The sequence below is a fragment of the Penicillium canescens genome (genome assembly GCF_028828765.1).
Source record: "Penicillium canescens strain IBT 15451 chromosome Unknown utg000011l_segment0_segment0, whole genome shotgun sequence".
Classification (NCBI taxonomy): Eukaryota; Fungi; Ascomycota; class Eurotiomycetes; order Eurotiales; family Aspergillaceae; genus Penicillium; species Penicillium canescens.
This window is the reverse complement of record NW_026703973.1, coordinates 821571-837269: the sequence shown is the minus strand read 5'-3', so window position 1 is coordinate 837269 and position 15699 is coordinate 821571. Positions and strand designations below refer to the sequence as shown.

Below are 15699 nucleotides of genomic sequence, written 5' to 3'. Positions count from 1 at the left end.
AGATCTCGTTCCGGTGAAAGTACTCTCCAAGGTTGGCCAAACAGGCGCGTATTTTACAGTTGCTAGCGATTCCGGAAGCGTACGCCGAGATATGGGTGCATTTACTATCGTATAGTAATAATGGTGGTTCCGTACTCTATATGAAAACCTTGAAACGAACGATGAAACCCATCACAAACGGGATCTAGTAATTCCACTCAATGCCCAATCTTCATCATGATACATCCTTTTTTTGCCACCTCCGACTAAATTGCACTTGTACACGCTTCCTCCTAGCTCGGCCACATAGGCACACCTTTGCTTGGAGTCAACTACCAGCCCGATTGGGTCATGAAAGTTTCGTGCGAGGATCCGATGCTGGGTCTGACTACCTGGAGTCAAAACTGAAGAGTGAAACGACAACTCATTCAAAGAATTCCCAAAAGGCAGCTCTCCTCTGTCTGTCCAGTAAAGGTTGAGTCTTTTGTCATCGAAATAAAGATCAATAGGCTCGGGAAGACCTTGTAGTAGTAAGCTCATGTCACGCCCATTACCGGCGCTAGGGTCGATATTTGCGCAAAAGATTCGTCCACAATGACCTCTCGAGTTTCCTTTTTGGGACCAAAAGAACTTTCCTGTTTGCGGTGAGACTGTAATGCCAACACACCATCGCATAGGATCGGTTTGATGTTCTGGAGTTTTCCAGTCACCAGTCTGAATGAGGGTCTCAAGGTGGGAGCCGTCCATGTCGCAGCGCATGATTCGGAGGCCCTCGCGATCTGCGAAATAGAGCTTTCTACTTGGGTCATCGACCGCTATTTGCTTGGGGGTGTGTACCCCTCCTTTTGGTACCACTGTCGCTACATCGCTGCCTCGGAGGCTGCAGGACATGATACTGCCGTCGTTAACTCCTGGAGTTCCCATATTGGACCAGTACAGACGCTGCTGCGTTGGTGATATGCCGATGCCATCGGGCAAGGACAGGTTCTCAATTATAGCCCTCATTCTAACCCCTGAAGCCTCACAGGTTAAGATTTGGCCCGACTTAAATGGGTTGCTCAGGTTCTTGGCTCCTGTATCCAGCACGTACAGAGCTTTTTAGAACAGGGGCATGTCAGTAACTATTAACTGGAAACAACAGATCTTTTCGTTACCTACCGGGCTTATCCTGTTCACCCATAATGTAAGATATGTCCAAGATAGAGGATATCAATGTAATATGCACCATAAGGTCTAATTCTACGCAGGAAAATGGAAGGAATTTCAGAATTTATACCACTCTTCCCTCCCAAAATAATTTACGAATAACCCTATCCAGATGACTGGATGGTTTGCAAAAGTCTGCCCAGGAAGTAAGGTTCTACGGACATTTAACTATGATGTCAGTAGATTCCAAATTCATCGAGTTTGCAGACATTTATGATAGGCTGTGCCTCCCCGTTAGCCCTTCACGTCCTCTAATAGGCCGCAGACCAAGGTGTCCGTGCCATGAACAGTACCTCTGCTACGCCTATCTTGTAGAACAACGAGTCTCACTCGCCTGCTAATGTAGGTGGTTACTTCTAGAAGTTTCTAAGAAGAACTCTCACTATTTCGCACCGACAAGTGATCGACAAGGAAGCGATCCCACAACCAATCGCGGCGTTCTAAATTTGCTTATCACATACGTTTTCAGCTAAATATTGCAGCAAGATGCTTGAAATGGTAGTATATAGTTTTTTGATCTGGAAATTAGACTATCCTTCCCGCTCTTAGACCAAGTGTGACATATTCTTGGTTACACAATCATTTAATAAATAAGTGGCTACATAGGGAAAATCTAACCTGGTTCCCACTTTTTTGATGTAATCAATCGGTATGTGTCGATATCTAGAAAAATAAATGCATCCAATGACAAATTACTACATTTACTAGCCTCGGTATAGGCGTTTATATGGTTATGATAGACACACATAAAGTAGACGTGAACAGTATGCAATTCGGCATTACAGCTCTTCCTTTTTCTAGCACTTACTAGCAGATATATAACCCATAACTAACACCTCAAAGTATCACCTTCAGCGAAACCCCGCCACTTCTTGTCCAAAGTGATCATGGCACCATCCATGTTTGCACAAGATGGCTCATCCTACAATTGCATTATCCCGCGGAATATCTGCTTGTAAGATAAAAAAAAGAAATACAGCCTAGAGATTCAAAAATTATGCAATCACGAGTCTTCCTATATTTGCACTATTTGTCGACCAATATGGGGCCCCATATGGGTTTGCGGGTTACTCATCTCGGCCCAAAATCCAACCCATTTGCGGGTTTTGGCGATGTCTATATCAGATGACAACAGTGCTGTTTTGGCCAGCTCTCTCACTCCCATCTTCACGACCAGATATGCCATGAATCTAATCATTTCTTCCTCACCCTTGAGATGTAAATGCGGGAAGGGATTCGTGATCGCTCGAAAGCGGTGCTTGATGTGATTCCACACTTTTCCGCGGTGGCACCCCATATGGAGTGGCATTTTTCGTGCCCAGAAATGAAGATACCACCTCGGATCGTACGCCCGGATCCCGCTCGCAGAGGCCTTGAAACAATGACCCTGGAGAGGGAGGAATTGGAAATGATCGACCCGAACCCACTACCGCCGCGGAGACCCGAGGCTTTCTTGGAGATCTAGATCGAACCGGTAGGGAGATAGCAATGAAATGAGCGAAGGCCACACGGTCTACCTCGGACATTGTTGTACCGTGTGACGCGATCTCGGGGGTTTCGTTTCGTTATATATCTAAAATCATCTGTTGAACTTGTGCAGAATAAAAATACATATGTACATCACAAGGATGCAGAAGGCTCCCTGGTTGCCATGATTTCATAAATCGCGTCGATGTAAGCCTTGCAGTTCTCGTTGCCCAAAATGCCTGGCCCCATTTTATTCATGGCATAGGCGATGGTCATCCGGCGATCTAGATCCATGACCAGGAAAGATCCCCCCCAACCTCCCCAGAAGCAGATATTTCCTTCGGGGATGAAGGTGACGCTCTCCGGCACCGGAAGGCCGACTCCAAGACCGATTCTGAGGTTCAGGTACAACACCAGATCGATACCACGAATTCGTTCCTGGATCATCTGGTCAATAGTCTTAGGCGCAAGATACTGCTTCCCGTCGACTGTTCCTTTCAAAGACACAATTGAGCCAATCCGAGCGAGCGAACGCGCATTTCCAAACCCATTCACGCCGCCAGCCTCAGTACCCCTGAAGCCCGGGGTCATAGAGTCTTCGGCCTTCGGGGTAAGATTGATGAACGCTCTGGCCAAAACGCTTTGCGGGTCGAGGCCCTCTGGCATAATCACAGGAGGAGCAATTATATCCGCAGTACGCGGCCAGTCTTCTTCCGGCACACCGAGTCTGAAGTCCGCGCCCAACGGACCAGCAATCTCATCGGCAATAAACTGCTTCAACGGCTTACCGCTCACACGCCGCACCAATTCACCGATCAAATGTCCATGGTTCACCAGTTGGTAGGCCGACACCTCACCGGCCTTGAACCAAGGAGCTTGCTGTGCGAGCGCGGCAGTCGAAGCTTCCGTGTCGTACATAAACTCCATGGTGATTGGTTTGTCCCATTGGGGAAGGCCAGAGCAGTGGCTGAGGATGTGCCACACTCTGATGTCTTCCTTGCCGTTCGCGGCGAACTCCGGCCAGTACTTTGACACTCTCTCTTCCACATCCAGCAGGCCGCGGTCAACGAGGGTCAGAGCTGCCAGGGCAGTGACTACTTTGCTACATGACCAGACGACGGTCAAGGTGTCTTTTTCCCATGGGCGGGACTTAGCGGCGTCGGTATGGCCGCCCCAAATATCGAGGATGTTCTCTCCGTCAATGTTGACACAGATTGAGGCACCGACTTCGTCTCCTGTGACAAGTCTTTCTTGGAGAAGATCGCGGACGCGGTTGAATGCCGGGTCACAGGAACCGTATGTGTCAGCCATTGTGGATTTTGTCGCCTCGGTTTTGGGTGGTCTAAGGTGGCTGGAGGTAGATATTTGAAGCTTTCAATGGGTTTCAGTGACCGAGAAGAATATTTACTGCAGTGGGGGGCTTATGACAACCCGGTGACTTCATATTTATATGCGTGCCCGGGTGATCCTCTTGAATCTTAGTGCTGATTGTGGGGACACCCCGTATTGACTTGCAATTGGAGATGAGAACATCGGCTAAGTTAGCCCCATGGTCTAGGGGACCTCGGGAAAGCTACGAATCTGACAAGGAACAAGCGTGTATATGCTGTTTATAGTTAGTCTACTGGGATTCATAGGCATGCCCAGTCCACAGGATGTAGAGGCTCAAAGAAACATGTGCGAAATCAGGACACTGATTGGCAAGGATTGTACGTGTTTCCCCACCGGCAAATGGACTCTGATATCCGAGCGAATTTCAAGGTAAATCCCGCACCAAGATCCGATAATTTCTTGGTAAATGTCCGTTTCATGCATCTCTCATGCTGCTTACTTCCGGAACACAACCCCCCCCCCTCCCCCCACCTTCCTAGTTTCGAGGACTGCAAGCCTTCGGAAACTGCTTTTCTTCCCAGTCCTTCCAAAAACGCTGTTTTCACTCGACCATGTGATTCAGGGCGCTCAGCCCATTGAGTAGGCCTTGACAAGTGCAGCGGCACTAAACAAACTCTAGTGCTATGGTAGCCGTGGCTATACCTATTTAGGTAAATGCATTACCTAACTATGCAGTTAAAAAGAAGTCTTGGCACAGCAAACAAGTGCCATCTTGGTGCCAAGATAGTGCCAAGACGGTACCCCATTTTGACGGCACCAGTCTTCTGTCGCTACCATGTTCAATGCAAAGAAAAAATACACTTCCGAACTGCAGGAAGACCGATAGAACCTAGTAACAGAATCTCAATTAGTGATAAGACTGGAACGGCAGTCGCTGTCACTTACCCTTAGTTTTGAGTGAGTTCGCATCGCCTTTGTTACCACAAAGATGTCCCAAGCCAAGATCTCCCCGGAGACTACCCAGCGGTGATCTGGGTTGCACTATCCATCTTCACTCTCTACGCGCCAAAACTCCATAGTCGCGCTTCTTCGTACCTGTATTCACGGTATTCAATGCGACGATCCGTTGGCGAATAACCCTTCCAAAACAGCGGTGCAGATATAATGGAAAAATGAGGCAACCGCTGCTGGGTTGGATGTGGCGGTCGCACCTCGAATAGCCGAATTTGAGATAGATAGGATATCGTCAGAATACTCCACACCCGCCAAGGTGATAGCAAGTGGACTGCGTAAATCCGAGGGGTTGATGGTAACCCTTTCTCCTCAATTGCTTCCGCAATGTTATGACACTCTACCTCCTTTTTCGCATAGGATCGACAAGGAAGGGATCCCCCAGCCAATTGCGGCGTTATAAATTTGCTTACCATATACCTTTTGATCTAAATACAGCCGTAGAAAGCTTGAAATGGTAGTAGATAGGTCCTTAATCCGGAGATTAAACTTTCCTGCTCGCTCTTGGGCCTAGTGTGACATGTACTTGGTTACACAATCATTAAATAATATGGACCTACCATTGAGTGTGGTAACACAAGGGCAAAATCTAACCGTATTCCCTCTTTTTAATGATGTAACCGATCTGTGTATGTCAATATCTAGCAAAATAAATGTATTTATTACTGCTTTTACTAGCCTCGGTATAGGCGTTTATATGGTTATGATAGACACACATAAAGTAGACATAGACAGTATACAATTCGGCATTACTACTCTTCCTTTTCTAGGACTTACTAGCAGATATATAAAGCACAACCGACACACCTCAAAGTATTACCTTTAGCGAAACCCTGCCATTTCTTGTGCAAAGTGATCATGGCACCATTCATGTCTGCACTAGATGCCTCATCCTACCAAAGCCCAGATCAAAACGGGTCGTACTCTCTGCTCCGCGAGAAAACAGTTCAAGCAATGATTGAAAGAGGAATCGACCGTCCTACATTGGCTGAGTATGGCATATCCTGGGGTGAAGATCAGGATCCATTTGGACACGTCATGGCTCAAACCTATCCACATATCGGCGCGAAGTCCTTCACTCGCCTCCTAGAGTCTTTCCAGGAGCAGCTGAAAGACAGATACCCCGATTTCATGGCGGGCCGTGGAATAAGTGTCATGACGAATAGATTGAACCAAGCAGGAAAGCGAATGGTCAAATACCCTGACCTGGTAAGTTATATTTCTATCCACTCTCCCTGAAACCGCAGTTGAACACGGACTAATATGCTATCATGACCTAAGTAGCTTATTTCAGGGATTCGGATTGCAGAAGTTCAATCAGACAGGTTTTTCGTTATTTATTCGATCTGGTCCGTGTCCCAGAATACCCTGGTCTGCGAAGTCAACTCCTGGATTGTTTTCGTCAACCAGAAGACACAGAAAAAAGTCAATATAATCGAGGAAGGTGGAGAATACAGTGAACTACATGCTTCCTTGGTCAGGCGGGCTGCAGAATCGCAGCATACACTGAAGATATGGGAGGAGAAGCAGAAGGCCAGAAGCAAGACAGCAAAGCTCTGAACGCTTGGTCTTAAGGTCTGGGACATATAAATCTGCTACACGCTTATTGAGACACACGTTGGACTCGTTGAACGCGAATTTCATATTTTTTTTTGCTTGGGATCCCGTAAAAAGCTGTATGAAATTTATTGTTGCTGTAGGGAACATGACTGAATTATAAGCAGCCTTGAGGGAGCGTGAGCCCACCGGTGTGTCTCAATTTTATCTTCGATTTCGGAAGATATACGATCGATCAAGATGTAGTTTCTGATGCTGCGTTTGCTTATGAAGCTGTTGAATCCAGAAAGTGCCAACTATCCGGCACGAGATCATCAATTATAAAGCCGAAGACCCACGAAGTCCGCACCATAAGACTGGAACACATTCCCAGCCGCCACATTGCCAATGATTACCTCGTTATCACCATTCTTCCAACCGTCAACTACGATCCCCAGTGTCGAGCTATCCCACCAACCTAACCCCGGTCCAAACAGCTCACTGTGACGACCAGTCAAAGGGACTTCGAGTCGGACGGGGTCTCCACCGTTCAGAGTGATTGTCATGTTTCTGGTGTTCGACCCGAAGCCCCAACTAGTCGCCAGAGCAATGTCATTGTTGATGAAGTCAACTTCCAGATATTTCGAGGTTGCGCTGGCGGTGCCGAGTGAAGATACAGTTGCGTGGACGCTGGCGCGAGCGGTCGATTTTCCGTCGATGTATCCAATCTTGGATCCGACCGGAAGACAGAATCCTGTACCACATTTTGCAAGAGCCGCGGAACCGCTCAGGGTAAATGAAGTACATGGGTAGTATGTGCTGGACGGAGATTCGATGCGAATGGAATCGATTGAAATGGTGGATTGAATTGTAATCTCGTTGGATGAACCAGCCACAAGAGAAAGTGGTGAGGAGACGCTTTTGGCAGACTTGCCGACTGGAATGCTGATTGATTTAGTATCTGAAGATGACTGTAATTGAAGGCTTCCAGTCGTAGTTGCTGGACTAGAAAACACGATAGAGACAGTATGATTGGCGCTAGTCGTGTTCGCGTAGATGGAATTGAACGTAATTTTGTTGCTATAGTTGCTGAAATCAGTAAATAATACCAAGCTAACAGTGTCAAAGCTGCAACTTCGGCGCAGTGCAGCTACTCACCCGTTCCGAGTTCCAAATTTCGAGCTTGGGTACACGCCCGCTGGGGTAGTATCACGCAACTCCAGAAGCATCACACCGTGAGCCTCAACGGAGCTCGAATAGGATGTCTTCACATTGCTGACGGTCTTGCCTTTCCAGACATCCTTCGCAGTTCCTGCAGTCTGAAGACCAACATCCGGGAGATTCAAGGTCAAATCCCGCGCTTCATTGGCCCAGTTAATCAACGCAACAACAGTTCTGCCTCCGGACAAGGGCCCACTCCACACCTCATATGCCTGTTCCGTCCAACGACGCCGAAGACTCGCACTTTGGCCAAGAGAATCCTGGTTGAAGGCAATAACATCTTTGTTCGAGAGAACCGAAAGCGAGGCATCGCTGATCTGCGTCAATTCATCCTTCAACGCAGCCCCAATCACGAGCGGGCTTTTCAGAATAGCCCACATTGAGAAGTGGGTTTGCTCTTCAGGTGTTGTGAAAACGTTGTTTCCAACTTCCAGCATATCGAGGTCGGGCCATTGGCCACGTCCTGCGAAGGATGTCTGCGGTACTGCTTGGTTGAGTGTTCGGAAGATACTTCGCCATGCTGGAATGATGTCGTTGCCGATACGCCATGTGTGACCCAGGGATGGTGCCCAGAGCGCGGGAAAGTCGAGACCCCATTCGCAGATTTGGAAGAGGACTTTTCGGCTCTGGGCAGCCAGCGCTTTCGTCATGTTTGCGTACCTGAGACGCGGCGAAATGCTAGGCGCGTAGTTTGTGTTTGGGTATCCAGTGGCTTCGTCAGAATAACAGTTGTCATCTACTCCACGGTCAGTCTATCGGACGTTGTTTGTAAAGTACTGATCCTATACATTTCAGCGAGTCGACATTCCAGGACATGAAAGTCGCAGCATCCTGTTCCTCATGATCTGCACAGTGGCATTAGCGAGGTCCAGAGAACTTAGAATTAGCCTGGAATATGCATACCCAGACTGCCAGCCTGCTCAATTCCCGTTGTACATGTTTTAATACCTGCATCCTCATAGACACCAAATAGCAAACCCAAGTCATGGATGTACTCTCCAAGAGCAGGAAATCCACTTGGAAACAGCGTTTCATTCCAAGTTAAAGATCCATTTGCTAAGCGATCAGCAACCGTCCACCCGCAATCAGTTGTCACGTAGCGATAACCGAGTTTCTCCAAGCCGAGATCAACCAAGGCTTTCGCGTTTGAGCGTACAATTTTCTCATTCGGGGAACACGAATAGTGGTTGTAGGTGTTCCATCTGCGGTGGTGTTAGTTTAGCTATTTCAAATACAATTAATCCAGCTAGGTACTGACCCCATTGGAGGTGTACCTGCTACTCCATCATCAAGTCGGGTCTTCAATATGGCGGCATTGATACCGAAAGGCAGCAAGGCCAGTGATAGTATGTTGAGCAACATTGTTCTATTCAGCCTTGTCTCTCTACAGTATTAACTGGAGGGGCATTGTTTATATCTTGCGTCATTTATTTCGGGGTTACCTTCATTTGCGGGGTTCATATTGTTTTACACGCGGAGTTGTCACCGGAGAATTACCCTAACCGGAAGCCAGGAGATGCAACAACCGTAGATCTTCCGCCGAAGGAAACGTTGATTCGCTGGGATATAGTGTGACGGAAAAATGGGTTAAGTTTCAAGATTGAATCATTGTGTATGTTTAGGTGGCTGGTTTTAGTTACTTTTAGGTCCGATCTGAACGAACTGCACAACTATCGAAGTGTCTGAGCGGATCAAATGTTTGTGATGCAGCTTTACTCCTTGAAGACAGGTTCGGTCTTCTCAATATCCGCCTTACTCAAGCACCATTTATCCTGCAAAGCAGGATCAAGACTGGTGGCATAAACATCCGTCGGCCACCACTCACCCCAGCTCGTCAGAAAGATCTGCTGAGGATCACTGGGCAGATCCTGAGTCTTGAGAGCGCGGAGAATATTTTGGGCTCCTGTAAACAGTTAGTTATTTTGTATCAACCCAGCAATTCAGATTCGCATTCTCTTACCCTCTGGCACGCTCTTGGCATCGGGCATGTCCATGGTCAATCCTAAGCTTGGGTGTTGCGCAAGCTTGGTGTCGGGAATCAGACCGGGTGATACAGCTACAACCGTGCAGGTTGGAAGCTGGCGACGCCAGTAGTGGGCGCCTAGGAGCTGGGCGAACTTTGAGGCACTGTAGACTACTCGTGCGCTTGCACCAGAGCCTGCTCTTAGATCTACGTCGAGTGTGGCTGGAAAAGAAAATCCGCCATTAATATTTGCTCTCAGCTGAGGAATTTGGGGATCTTGGGCTTGACTTACAGGGATCGTTTCCTCTCACGCCACGGATTGCACCGGAAGATACAATAACAAGGCGCGATTGCGAGGCAGCCAGGGCGTCAGCCAGCAGATGAACCAAATAGTGCTGGGCTGCATTTTTTTTGTAAGTTAGCAGGAGTTCAACCGTTGTAACGAACCGCGGATGATAGTTCGAAGAGCAACATACCCAAGTGGTTCACCACATATGATTCACACCACTGTGAACCATGAGGACCAGGCCCTTCAGCACTGTTCAGCATGCCAGCAACAAGCAACAGAGAGTCCAGCTTCTTCTGGCCCAACTGACTCAGAGCTTGCTTCGCAAATGATTGAACACTACGCAGGTCAGAGAGATCGAGGGGCAAGATAGCAACAGAGTGCTTTGCAGTGTCGAACTTCAAGGCATCATATGCGGCCCGAGTTCCTGCCGTGTCCCGGGCACCAAGGATGAAGTTATAAGACTGCTGCGTCTGTTCCAGGAGCTGTTTGATAGCTTCGAATCCCTGTCGTGGAATTTGGTTAAGAGGTTGGCTGATTGATTGCTGAGTAGGGTCCTTACTAGGCCCGACGATGTGCCGGTTGCGATGACAGTTTGTGTAGCCATATTTCGTTCAGATTTTTGTTTTTTTACAAGTGATTCTTTGCTTGGATGGCCTGGGGGTTCGCAAAGCTGAATTGTGTGATCTGTAAGCACAGCGGGGATTCATGACGTCACTGGGTCTCCAGATATTCCTTTTCCTTCGCTGAGTTTCAACACTGACAAATTTGGATTTATCGATGATCCCGTACATTTATTATGAATTATATTGTATTGAATAGCCTACTTCAAACACTTTAGGCGACTTCGGGCGAAATCTGGCGTTTTCATGCTGTGAAGGTACCGCTTTGGTTATTAATCTTCAACCAACAGGAAAAGTACAAAGTACACTGATACTTGAAGTTCGGCAAAGAGAAGTTCTCTCCAAAGTCGCAATTTATACAAGCGTTCCCCGGATTCAGGAGGCTCAACCTTGGAAATATCCAAAACGTTCATTGGCCAATGCCTTGATGATCTTCTACAAATTTGGACGATTAGTGCCAGGTGAAAAATACTACTGATACCCAGTAACAATTCAGTATGTATGCGCAATGCTAGTTATACACCAAAAAGATAAAGCCAAGCCCACAGGATGTGAAGCTCGGTCGTTGGCCCGCTCATGAAAAATCATCGTAAGTCATCCAAAGCCATCGAAGACAAAACTAATTTAAGAAAATGCTGCCATGAAAGCCGACCCAAACATCAAAGCCACGAGGCCAAGCCCAGACTTGGACACGGGCTGGTTCGCAACAGCAGCATTGTGAGTCGAAGTCGAAGTCGAAGTACCGGTAGTGCCAGAGGATGTAGAAGAAGCCTTAGTGGCAGCAGAAGTGGCGGTCGCATTCTGTCGAGAAGTGTTACAGAAGACGTCGTGGTAGTTGCCGCTCTTGCTGGTAATGCAGGACTGGAGGGTGCCGATATCCTGGCCTTGGGCGAGACAGTAGATGCCGCAGTCGTTGTCGTACTTGCGGGGGAAGCGTCCTTGCAGCACTGGTCCATCACGTCGGTGACGTTGCCGCTGATGATGGCGGCGCAGGCGGCGTCTGTTGTTGGGATTTGCCAGACGCTGCCGCCGCAGCTGGCAGTGTTGGTTGCGCTGACTGAGGTTGTGGTGGTAGACATTTTGGTTGTAGGTGTGGATGTGGATGCAGGTGGAGTTGAGGTGATAGTTTGAGAAACTGGGTTTAAGTAGGTGGAAGAAAAAGAAAATCGGGATGATGGGATGGCTTGAATAAAAAGAATCGAAACAAACAAATTGCCAGGATCCAGAGTTAATCTATCGCAGGTTCAAGTAAGACAATAGTGCCTGACGATCGATGTGACTGGTCGGAGCGAGCCCAGTCTCCACTGCTATACATAGAAAGTGACCCCGGAAAAGGTTTGCCTAGCATGACTGTTTTGTGGTCTGACAGATCATTATACGATCGCATGTGATATGTATCATGCATGTACAAAGGAATAGTCAGGGGGTAGTACCTCACATAAAGTATAACCGGCTAAGATTGAGAGTCCAGATGTATAGCACAACTATTTATGCGGGTATCATGTCGACTTACTGTCGATCAACCCTTGACAGCGTTCGGTTTCCGGTTTCGAGAGCGAACATGTCGATCAGCCCTACTGAGTAATTGACACGGCCAGTATAAAACTTTGACGGCCGCTCAATTCTTCAAGTCGGTGACGACATTTTCTTCGTGGTTTGAGAACTCCGCCCTGCTCTCTGCGATCTCGCGCTTCTCGTCTGCAGGCTCCATGCCCACGAGAGCAAGGAGGCCAATTTCCCTCTCGATCCGAACCTTGCGTTCGTTATCCGCAGCCGCCATACCAGTCGACCCGAATAATTCGTCCATCTCCTCAAGAGTTCGACCTTTGGTCTCGGGAACCAAGAAAATGACGTACACCACAGCAATACTAGTGATGCATCCAAAGAAAATGAATGCACCAAAGTTACTCTTCTCCAGGAATGGAGATGTAGCGGTACCAACGGCGAAGTTGTTCAACTATGGGGTACACCGTTAGCTCCGACGAACATTTGCATATGCTGTGCAACTTACCCAGTTACTGCTTCCACCAATACTAACACCCTTGGCACGCATGCTGAGCGGGAATACCTCAGAAGTGACAATCCACGCGACAGGTCCTGCGGTGAGATAACGGGGTCAGCAATGTTCCACCGCAGCGAAGAGATCCAGACATACCCCAGGAATAGGCAAAGTTGATGACGAAAATCCAAACGAAGACTATCGCAACCCAGCCAGCAGCTTTATGCGAGTCAAATGAGTGCTGGTAGGCTCCAATGATACCGGCGACGATAAAGTGACACGAGGCCATTCCGATCGCGCCAGCGATGAGGATCTTTTTACGTCCAATCTGATCGACCCAAAGGACGGCAGGGATTGTGAAGAGGAATTCCACGATGCCAACTACACCTGTTGCAAGTAGCGAAACGGTATTGCCTCCTAGACCCATATCTTTGAAGATATAGGGTCTCCAAGACGTTAGCACTGCTGCACTATCATTCTTCAGGGAATGTGGGATCCAGGGTGTCCCGTCCCATCTTTCGATCGCCAAGGACTTACGCGTAATAGTTGATAGCGTTGATGCCTAAACGATATGATATCAGTAACAAGTTCATAGAGGAGAGCCTTGGTTTTCCTACCATTCCATTGTTGAAACACCATGATCATGCACTGAGATATCATCAGCAAGAGTCGAGGAATATCCACGTTGAAGGGTAAACATACGGCAGTAGCAGTACGCTTAAAGAGCGACTTATTAGTGACCAAGGAAAGGTAGTCATAGAAACCGATCTTGAAACGACTAGAGAAGGACCCATCCTGATAATTGGGGTACTTCTCAGCAGCTACCTCCCGTTCAAACAGATACAAACTCTTGATCTCAAGATGTTCAATTCGAACAAGGAGATCATCCTCAGATGTGCCACGCAAGCGAGCCAGGGTCGTAAGGCACTCTTCCTCGCGGCCGGTATTCATCAGGTGACGCGGCGACTGGGGCATGAACATCATCATACCAGCAGCCAGGACGAGAGCTGGGAGGATCTGGATGCAGACTGGGACCAGCCATGCAGCATCTGATTGTGTTTCACCAGTTCCGCCAATATAATTTGTTCCATAACCGATCTGGAGACGTCAGGGCTGAAGATCTCACGAGAGAGGTTGTCATTATACATACCCAGAAGCTGATCATAATTCCAAAGGTGATGGCGAGTTGCTGCACGGCGACGAGGGATCCTCGGATTTCTGGTGGTGCCTTCCAGTTGTCAGCTTTCGCTTTCGATTCCGTGATTCCCAAGGCCTACTCACTAACTCGGCATTGTACAGCGGTACAATCATACTCAAGCTACCAACGCCCAGGCCAGTCACAAATCGACCACCGAGGACGAAGTCCTTGTTTACCGTGCACGCTTGAACAATGACACCGATGCAGAATACCACCACGGCGACGAGAACTGTAACACGACGGCCCAGTGCGTCGGCGAGGTATCCGTTGAACAGGGTTCCCACCCAGGCACCAAGTTCCAAAATAGATGTCAACATTCCCTGCTCGATACCCGTTTGTGCAGCATAGTTATGGGTCTGCGCGAGAAACTTCTGTTAGCAGATGCAGTGCTGCAAATCCAGGAATTGACGTACAGCTATCTGGAACGACTTCATTGTCAAAACCTGGGCGAACATTCCCTGGTTGTCTGGATCGCGGTCAGATACTATTCCCAACTCTGTGACCAAAGCATCATCTACTTACATCCATACACCAAACCACCCAGTGACGCGAAGAGCCCAATAGAGGTAGTCTTCTTGTTGCTGATAAGACCCTTGAAGCCGCCCTTTCCGGACAGCTCAGCGCGCTTGGCCGAGATGGCCGACTCGCCCTGAGGAAGGGGAGCCATGATGAATCAAAAGGCCGACAAAGTTATGTGAAACAGGATAATATCCACGCCAGGTGGGAAAACGGACTCGGATCGGGTGCGACAAAGAAGCAGAAAATAAATGCCTGCACGTTCTCTACAAGGGTATCTGCATGTTATTTATTCGACCGGGTACTACGGATAATGAGGGCCAACTATCCCCGGGACCTTAGCCCCATGGGGAAAACAAAATGGAGGTATCAGCCCATTGGCGACTAAGCTTCGTGGCGCGTTCGTTCTTAGGCGTGGCCCGACCACCCGGCCTTTCGATGAGACGGCACAACAGTTGCAACATCGATGGGCCGTGCGCGATGCGAGTCAGGGATTTAGCCGTGGATATTTAGAGGCCGAGACACGGCTGGCTAAATGGAAGTGCTGCACCGTATACACACAGTGTGGCTTGAAAGTATGCTGGCTGGATCTCGCGATTCGATCCAACATCCAGAACGGTCATCCCATGCGAATTGCTTCACCAAACCATTCAACCGGCTTAACATCGGGTATTCTCTTGACATCAACTCGGACAAGAGAAGGATTAGCCCCACACTCTCCATATGGAGACCCCCGGACCCCGCGCGTTTCGAAATCTGGAGATGCTTCATCCATCCGTCACTCTCTTTATTTGCCATATCATATTCCCTGAAATAATGTCAAGGTTGTATATAATATAGGTGCGCACATGCCTTCAGAAGTAACCCCAAGCCACAACCCAAAACACCCGATTTAACCAGCCCAAACCAGCCCAAAATCCCCACCCCCAAGCCACGGGCTGAATTCACCCGGTTTAGCCTGATAACCCCCTGTCCCTATCCACACGCCACGCTGCCCCTCCCGCAGCCAAGTTCAAGCTTCCGCGAATCGGCTCCGGACGGGTCGTCCTATTGCCGGCAAGCCTACACAACAACCACACGACCAACGTCAGCAGCGGATTAGCCGGTTGTGGTGTGGTGTTTGCGGGACATGGATAAAAGGGGGTCTTGATGTTAAGGGTCGCCTTTCTCCAGTTTCCCAGTATTGAGCCAGAAAAGCTGGTCCGGGGATTTGGGGGGTCGGAAAATGGTCGGTCGCGTTATGGTCTGGTGTATCTTGGCGGGCGTTGCTTACACGTTCTTTTCTGGCTTGCCGGGTATTCGGCTCCTTTTGAGGCTGTTTTATTGGCTCCTTTGGTTTTGGAAATGCTTGGACGACGTCGG

General features: G+C 48.5%; 7 protein-coding genes across 7 annotated transcripts; 1 reads left to right on the top strand and 6 right to left on the bottom strand.

Annotated features, from left to right (window-relative positions):
* Window positions 1-171: 171 nt before the first annotated feature.
* On the bottom strand, window positions 172-1159 carry N7446_013051 (uncharacterized protein; the record flags this gene model as incomplete). The annotated part of the gene is made up of 2 exons (XM_058521793.1): window positions 172-1052; window positions 1138-1159. 2 exons carry the CDS (start codon window positions 1157-1159, stop codon window positions 172-174), a joined length of 903 nt encoding a protein of 300 aa, XP_058365270.1.
* A 1646-nt stretch (window positions 1160-2805) lies between these two features.
* On the bottom strand, window positions 2806-3963 carry N7446_013050 (serine hydrolase domain-containing protein; the record flags this gene model as incomplete). The annotated part of the gene is made up of 1 exon (XM_058521792.1): window positions 2806-3963. The coding sequence occupies one exon, from the start codon at window positions 3961-3963 to the stop codon at window positions 2806-2808; it is 1158 nt and encodes a 385-aa protein (XP_058365269.1).
* A 1890-nt stretch (window positions 3964-5853) lies between these two features.
* N7446_013049 (uncharacterized protein) lies at window positions 5854-6555 on the top strand (the record flags this gene model as incomplete). Its single annotated transcript, XM_058521791.1, has 2 exons — window positions 5854-6204; window positions 6280-6555. 2 exons carry the CDS (start codon window positions 5854-5856, stop codon window positions 6553-6555), a joined length of 627 nt encoding a protein of 208 aa, XP_058365268.1.
* A 311-nt stretch (window positions 6556-6866) lies between these two features.
* N7446_013048 (alpha-galactosidase D) lies at window positions 6867-9114 on the bottom strand (the record flags this gene model as incomplete). The annotated part of the gene is made up of 5 exons (XM_058521790.1): window positions 6867-7476; window positions 7690-8488; window positions 8541-8597; window positions 8656-8954; window positions 9011-9114. The coding sequence occupies 5 exons, from the start codon at window positions 9112-9114 to the stop codon at window positions 6867-6869; spliced, it is 1869 nt and encodes a 622-aa protein (XP_058365267.1).
* A 264-nt stretch (window positions 9115-9378) lies between these two features.
* N7446_013047 (uncharacterized protein) lies at window positions 9379-10648 on the bottom strand. The gene is made up of 5 exons (XM_058521789.1): window positions 10564-10648; window positions 10192-10507; window positions 10008-10115; window positions 9713-9937; window positions 9379-9655 (listed from the first exon to the last, which is right to left on the bottom strand). The coding sequence occupies exons 1-5, from the start codon at window positions 10606-10608 to the stop codon at window positions 9465-9467; spliced, it is 885 nt and encodes a 294-aa protein (XP_058365266.1). The 5' UTR covers window positions 10609-10648; the 3' UTR covers window positions 9379-9464.
* A 600-nt stretch (window positions 10649-11248) lies between these two features.
* Window positions 11249-12187, bottom strand: N7446_013046 (uncharacterized protein; the record flags this gene model as incomplete). The annotated part of the gene is made up of 2 exons (XM_058521788.1): window positions 11249-11807; window positions 12138-12187. 2 exons carry the CDS (start codon window positions 12185-12187, stop codon window positions 11249-11251), a joined length of 609 nt encoding a protein of 202 aa, XP_058365265.1.
* A 55-nt stretch (window positions 12188-12242) lies between these two features.
* Window positions 12243-14488, bottom strand: N7446_013045 (uncharacterized protein; the record flags this gene model as incomplete). Its single annotated transcript, XM_058521787.1, has 10 exons — window positions 12243-12581; window positions 12636-12721; window positions 12780-13069; window positions 13161-13185; window positions 13241-13271; window positions 13326-13721; window positions 13774-13851; window positions 13905-14177; window positions 14235-14287; window positions 14344-14488. 10 exons carry the CDS (start codon window positions 14486-14488, stop codon window positions 12243-12245), a joined length of 1716 nt encoding a protein of 571 aa, XP_058365264.1.
* Between the last annotated feature and the right edge of the window lie 1211 nt (window positions 14489-15699).